This window comes from Orycteropus afer, unplaced genomic scaffold, assembly GCF_000298275.1.
Source record: "Orycteropus afer afer isolate SDZICR_OR568_19922 unplaced genomic scaffold, OryAfe1.0 scaffold00533, whole genome shotgun sequence".
Taxonomy (NCBI): domain Eukaryota; kingdom Metazoa; phylum Chordata; class Mammalia; order Tubulidentata; family Orycteropodidae; genus Orycteropus; species Orycteropus afer.
Window position 1 is genome coordinate 55,498 of NW_006922120.1, and position 7,769 is coordinate 63,266.

Here is a 7,769-nt window from a genome sequence, read left to right on the forward strand (position 1 = left end):
GGTGGACAAGTCTCAGTGGAGTTTCCAGACTAAGAGAGATTAGGAAGAAAGGCCTGACAATATACTACAGAAAATCAGTCTATGAAACCCTTATAGATCACAACAGAATTCTGTCCAATATGGTGCTGGAAGATGAGCTCCCTCAGTTGGAAGCCACTCAAATTACACAGTGGCCACAACATTGGACTCAAGCACACCAATGATCATGAAGATGACACAAGGCGGGGCAACATTTCAACCTTTTGTGCATGGCGTAGTCATGAGTCAGAGCAGGCTCAACTGCAATTAACAATTATAGTAATCCTATCCTTTCTAGGATTTAGGATAAAACTTGTGTTAGAGATGTATTTGGAATTGAATAATGAATGAACACACACATCATTTCCAATGAATACTAGACAAAGTCTGAAAATTCTGCTTCTTGCCAAGACAGACATTAAATTTTGCTTGGAAGCAATTGTGAAAATATTTCTTTTTACCCAATTATCCTTACTTACATCTAAGGAGCAAGTTATACTATCAAGCTTTTAATAGGATTTTCTGTCTTGAATATTGAGATGATAAACATTAAAATAAGCAAAGAAAACAATTACCAGGTAGCATTTTCAATAATTCTTTTGTATTTATTGTAATTGTGCTTCCCTACAGCTAAGAGTTCTTGTTGTTTACAAACGATGTGTCTGTCTTTTGATACCTCCATGGACACAGAATAGCAGTTCCAATAGGGAAGGCTCACACAGCAAACAAAGTATGAGTTGTGTGTCTCGTAAGGCATTCAGGACAAGGGACAGCTGACTTGCCCTCTTACTGGGCTCCCTTAGGATGATGCTCTTATGTTGGCGTCACATTCTTCTAAGAGAAGAATCAAATCTTCAGTCAGGCTGTGCTCTCTGCCATGTGTCACTCTCATAATATCAAAAGCCTAAATGGAAAGGAAAGAAGACAGATTAGATCCCAAGGTAGGCAGGGCCCTGCCTGTGACCCATCTTTTCACTGTGATGCTAATGGCCTAGTGAACCCCACAGATCTCTAACTGGGATCTCAGCACTGTGCATCTCTGACTCAGATATGGAGTAACAAGGGTGATTTCTTAATGTGGTACCTGAAAGCAGCCTCACTACTCAAGTTATGCTGCGGTCCAGTGACCAACAGTGGTTTGCAGGGATGTTGTTACACAGGTTTGGTGGATAGTTAGTTACAGAGGTTTAACAAGAGTTGTTGAAGTTATTAAGTAATACATGGTATTATGAAATAGCATGTTATACCACCTCAAAAATTTTCATTTTTGCATGCTCCATTTACTTCTTCTCATCTATATGCATAGTGATTATTATATACATGTATTTTTGTATTCTATTAATACCTTATGGCTTTACAGCATCAGCATTTTACAGTCTACTTCTTCACCCCTGTTTCCACTCCATCACTAAATCTTATCAGTTCTAATCTGGGTCAGCTTGTGACTACTTCAACCATAGAGTAAAATGGAAGTAAGGCTATTGACTTCCAGGGCTAGGTCCAAAAGGTCATTTAGCCTCTGCCTTGTTTACCAGCCCATTTGTTCCTGGAATCACAAGCCTCCAGGCTTTGAGGAAGCCCAAGCTACAAGGAGAGACCAGATGTGGGTTCTCTGGTCCATGTCTTAGCTGGGCCTATCTTTTAAGTCATCCTAGCCCAGGTACTGAGGCACTCTGCTGAGGTACTGGTTAAAGCATTCAGCTGCTAACCAAAAGTTCAAACCTACCAGTCACTCCTCCATGGGAGAAAGATGAGGCAGTTTGCTTCTGTAAAGATCTGTAGCCCTGGATACCCTTTGGGGTAGCTCTATTCTGCCCTAAAGGGTGGCTATGAGTGAGAATCAATTTGATGGCAATGGGTTTTATTGTTGTTTTGGTTTTTCTCAGGTACCAGATACGTACATTAAAAAAAATCTTCATGTAATTTCAGCCCCCAGTCAAAAGACCAAAAAAAAAACAACGCCAAACGCATTGCCATTGAGTCGGATCTGACTCATAGCGACCCCTCCTTGGGTTTCCGAGGCGGTATCACTATGGAAATAAATTGCCTAACCTTTCTTCCGAGGAGTGGCTGGTGGGTTTGAACCGCCAGCCTTCTGGTTAGCAGTCAAATGCCTTAGGCGCTACACCACCAGCGCTCCCAATCAGAAGACAGTTGGATTCTAATCTTCCTAGCTGAAACCCCAGACATTGTGGAAAATTAGACAGGCATCACTGTTGTACTCTGTTCAAATTCTGAATCACAGAATCTGTGTGCATAATAAAATAGTGGTTGTTTTACTCTACTAGGTTTTGGGATGGTTTTTTATGCAGCAACAAATAACCAGAACACCCTAAAAAATACTCCTGCAATAAACAGAGATAAGCAGTGTCATCCTGTACTACCAACTGGGGAAGGGGATTGTTTATAGGGTACCAGATCTGTTGTGTTCATGCACCTTCAGGAGATGTGTAAAGATGGGGCTCTCGTGCCTGTTAGCACCATCAATGTATCTACCACAGTACAGTAGTTTTCAGCTCAGGCTGCACATCAGTATCAACTGGGAAGATTCAAAAGAAACACCAATGCTCAGACCCCACAACAAACAGTTGAAACGTGCTCTCTGGGAGTGAGGCCTAGGCTCCAGTAAGTGTTCATCAAATAACAACAACTATTCACAATGCAGTGGTAATGTATAGCCAGGTAAATTAGCATTTAATGGTGCAATTAATTCCATCATGTTTCTTGTTAGGTGCCATCAGGTCTGTCCAACTCACAGTGACCTTACATACAACAGAACAAAACGTGCTCAGTCTTGTGCCATCCTCACAATCATCGCCATGTTTGAGCCCATTGTTAGAGCCACTGTGTCAACTCATCTCATTTAGAGGCTTCCTCTTTTTTGCTGACCCTCTAGTTTACCAAGCTCGGAAGGAAGGTTGGGCAATCCTACTTCCGTAGTGATACTGCCTCGGAAACCCAAGGAGGGGTCGCTATGAGTCAGGGCTGACTCCACGGCACATAACAACAATAACAACAGTTTACCAAGATGATGTCTTTCTCCAGGGACTGGTCTCTCCTGATAACACATCTAAAGTATATGAGATAAAGTCTCGCCATTCTCACTTCTAAGGAGCCTTCTGGCTGTACTTCGAAACAGATTTGTTCGTTCTTCCGGAATTCCCTTGTATATTCAATAGTCTTCACCAACATCATAATTCAAAGACCTCTTTATGCTCACATACCATTACCTACTAACTGGAGTCTCTAGGTGCTGCAGATGATTAGTACGCTCATCTGCTAACTGAAAGGCTGGAGGTTTGCGTCCACCCACAGGTGCCTCAGGAGAAAGGCCTGGTGATCACCTTCCGAAAGCTCAGCCATTAAAAACCCTACAGAACACAGTTCTCTGGCACATGTGGGGTTGCCATGAGTTGGAATACACTCAGAGGCAAAGGGATGGTTTTATGTACTAAACTACTCTTGGAAATTTAGATCATTTCCAGTTTTTTGTTATGATAGTATGTAAATCATCTTCTAGCATATCACTTTTTGCCTTTGCTGAATATTTGCTTAAGATACATTCTTGGAGGTGAGATTCTTGTGTATGAACATCTGTAAAGGCATAGAGATATTAGAGCTGGACAGCACCTTGGGCAGTGAGAATTCATGTCCTATGTCTGTGGCTAGTGGGTCTGCCCTGGAAGCATGGTATCTGCAAGCTAATCTGAGGGTGGATGTGTTTCAGGACCTCAGGGGAGGAGTTGGGAGCAGCCAAACTCTGTGAGATTCCTCTGGACAGAAGATTAAAAAGGAGTGTTTTCTACCATTCAGGAGCAAATGCCTTTGGTTCTCTTCTCATTTCCCTGCCTTGCCGTGGAGCCTCTGTTGTTCTAGACATCTTAAGCTCTGAGGCAGAGACTTGCATGAAAGCAGGACTATAAAGAGAGGGTGTATCTGGGATCAGAGAGATGCTTCAAGTCCTTCATGGGAAATTCTCTTATTTGAAAGCAGTCTTAAATGTTCTCTTCCCATCAACTTGGCGGAGGGACAGATGTGCTTGTGATCTGGCAACGGAAGATGAATCAGCTAGAAGCACTTACTGTAAAGCTCTTTGCAGAAAGAGAAACCACCCTCTACCACCCATTAAAAAGTAATTAGTCCAGAAAAAGACCAGGCCTGACTTGCAAGGTTACAGACACCCTCTGTAATTGGTCTGAGCCTGTTTCTCAGGAGCACTCACAGACCAGCTTTTTTTTGTCCTGACTCTCTCCAGGTCCCTCACATGGACAGTGATCTGTGCTTCTCTGTGATTTGATGTTTTGGTTACTTCATGCTGCTCTAACAGAAAATGCCACAGGTGGAATGGCTTTAACAAACAAGAGTTTATTCCCTTTTAGTATTGGAGGCTAGACATCTGAGTTCAAAGTACCAGGCTCTAGGGCTGGGTGAAAGTCCCTTGACCTTGGGCTTCACCTTTGCTTCTTGCTCCAGGCCCACTGAAGCTAAAGGCTATTCTCAACTCAGGCAGCTGTGGGCTGCAGAGGCTGATAAACCCAAAGTCAACAAGTAAAAAGACACAGTCTCAATATTAGCAAATAACAATTCAAGTCCAGAGACAGTCCCAAGATCAGCAGGAAACATGGCAGGCTGCTAAATGAAGACTCAGCTACATGCAGGATTCAAGTGTGTCAAAAGCTGCCGAGGCCTTTCTCAAAACTTCTGCTGCTCATAGCAGATTCCATCATGGAGTCAATTACCAGTCTCACCATGGGGAATAACTACATCCAGCTGCTCAGCCACTCAAAACAGGCCTAGCCTAGTTGACACATAACCTTTAACTACCACATTTGTCTCACAGGAGACTCCTAATCAGGATGCTGTTGACTGTGTCCTCAGTTCTCATATGTGTTAAAGAACCTAACATGTCAAGGAGAGATGGTGATAGCGGCAACTTCTGAGCATATATGTATAGGATTTGAGATACTAAGATTAAAGGATCCTGTCCACAAGGGTGGAGAGAAACAGAGAGGAAATGGGTATAGCTGGGGGCAGAGAACCAATTTGAAGAGACTGACCAAAAAATACCACATCATTTGTCCAAACCAAACTCACTGTTGTAGAGTCGGTTCCGACTCATAGCGACCCCTCCTTGGGTTTCCGAGGTGGTATTTCAGAAGTAGATTGCCCAGTCTTCCTTCTGAGGAGTGGCTGGTGGGTTTGAACCTCCAGCCTTCTGGTTAGCACTCAACTGCCTTAGGCACTACACCACCAGAGCACCTATCATTTGTCCAGAAGGTAAAAATAAATATAAACCCAAAACCAAAACCAGTGCTGTTGAGTAGATTCTGACTCGAATCATAGCCACTGTGTAGGACAGAGTGGAACTGCCTTATAGAATTTACAAGGTTTTTTAAATCTTTACAGAAGCAGACTGTCTTATCTTTCTCCTGTGGAGTGGCTATTGGGTTCAAACAGCCAACCTTTTGATTTGTAGCCAAGAGCTTAAACCAGGGATCCTTTAAAAAATAAGTATAGACAGGAATAATTTACAAAAAAAACATAATCTTCTCTAAGCCATGGGGCAGGGGTAGAAGAGAAAAGGAGAGAAAGAAGTAAGATTCAGTATTGTGTAAAATATATACCCTGGAGGGTGCAAATGGTTTGTATTCAGCTGCTAACTGAAAGGCTGGCAGTTCTAATCCACCCAGCAGGAACAAAAGCCTAATCATCTACTTCCTTAAGGTAATAGCCATTGAAAACTCTATGGAGTACAGTTCTACCCTGAAACACGTGCGATCACCATGAGTTGGATCTATTCAATGGCCATTTTTTTTTTTTAAAGCAGTGATTATTGTGTGTGTGTGTCATGTGGCACAGTGGATGTACTTAAGCTGAAACTTACACCTTATGATAGAGGACATTTCCGTCCTTGCCCTGGATGTCACCTGTTCCTACAGGTGAGCTAGGGTAACAAGTTTTCAGAGATGCAAGGAGAGAGCTTTATGTGGTCCTGGCTACAAACTTGGTCTCCATGGCAGCCACAACCCTTCTGCCCAATGGAAAGAAGAGAAGGGCTTTTTTTCCCTCTAAAATAAAGTTAACAGTAAATCTCTGACAAACCAGAGCAACTGTTTCCTCCAGCTCTGTGCCTCCCTTCTTGCAGCCTCTCCTGACTGCCACACATACACATGTCAGAGAAGACAATTTTGGTTTAATTTCCTGCTGTTGTTGTTGTTATGTGCCGTCGAGTCAGCCCTGACTCATAGCGACCCCTCCTTGGGTTTCCAAGGCAGTATCACTACGGAAGTAGGATTGCCCAACCTTCCTTCCGAGGAGTGGCTGGTGGGTTTGAACCGCCAGCAGTCTGGTTAGCAGGCAAGTGTCTTAGCCACTATGCTACCAGAGCTCCCCAGCAGCATATAAAACAGATTAAGGAAATATAAAATTTGAGTAGGCTTGTACTGGGAAAAGCTTATCTCTTTCCATTAAATTTTATTTTTTTAATGGTAGCATTTAAAAAGAGCCTGCACATAATCTTTCACAGAGGACTCATTTGAAGCCTCCAAGGGGGGTGCTGTGCCTGCATATAGACACTAAATATCACTGGAGAAATGGCAGCATAGATTGCCTGCCACATGACAGCCCCATGGTTCACACAGGAATAATGAAAGGGCCCTAGAACTGATTTCAATCTCATCACATCTTTTTTTGAAAAAGTAATTTTAGAATTTTGGTCATATATTAAATAAAATGAATTAAATCAAATTATGATTTCAGTTTGGAAACAATATAGCTTTCATATTAATTTTTAATGCAAATATATTAAACTTATCAAGGATCTCATCTACTCGCTACTGTGAGCCTGAGGAATCCAATAAATGGTTTCCCCAAACATGATTTAAATACGGATATAAAATCCCAGAGAAAAATATATGCTTGATAAGAACTTCTGCAATCAAATCACAACACGGAAAAATGGAAGCAAGTTTTTCTTTTTTTTTAATTCTGCCTATCTCAGGATGAAATAAGAGTGAAAAAGGGAATTGGGGGTCTGAGGAATCCAGAATAGGAAATACAAGGAGCAAGAGTTACAATACATTAAACAGCTGCCACGCCACAGAAAGCCCTTTATAGGGGGCAGGAGAAAATTCCAAATGCTTTGATGATGCACCTGGGCTCAGCAGTGCCACTGCTGACCCCGTGGCATTCCATACCTTGATGTAACTTTCAGAGTGCAGGATACATTGGAAGGATTTATTTCTGGAAGGTAATTTTTTTTTTTTTTTTTAAATAAACCATTTATTCATTCGTTAAATATTTTTTGAGTGGCTACAGTGCAAAGGCCATGGTCCTTGCCCAGGGAGGAGATGTGGCACAGTCAGAAATGTCACTAGTAGATCACTAGAGCAAGACAGTGTGTGATTAAGCGAGACATAAAGTCCTAAGGTGCTCAATGGAGGGAGGGACCCGTGGGCCCAAGGGAAGCTTGGGAGGCCTTATGAATGAAGAGAGCTCAGCTCTCCTCCTTCCAGCGGTAGTAACTATTGCCAGAAAAAGTCACTCACTGAGGATCTGAGAGATCCGGGAGGTCATTTTTCTTCTATGAGCCTCAGTTTCCCTATTGGAATAATGAGCAGATGGAACTAGATTGAATACAGGGGTAGTAACTAAGTCCCAGGAGCTCTGGTAGCATAGTGCCTAAGGCACTTGACTGCTAACCAGAAGGCTGGCGGTTCAAATCCACCAGCCACTCCTCGGAAGGAAGGTTG

The 7,769-nt window shown here is 42.6% G+C and overlaps 1 protein-coding gene across 1 annotated transcript in view; it reads right to left on the bottom strand.

Moving 5' to 3' along the window:
* Nucleotides 1–817: 817 nt before the first annotated feature.
* The window catches only part of SMYD3 (SET and MYND domain containing 3), a 1,342,222-nt gene continuing 1,335,270 nt past the window's right edge, over nt 818–7,769 (bottom strand). The window contains exon 12 of the mRNA XM_007955714.2: nt 818–922. Coding sequence (XP_007953905.1) covers nt 818–922 — 105 coding nt within the window. The remainder of the gene's footprint in view (nt 923–7,769) is intronic.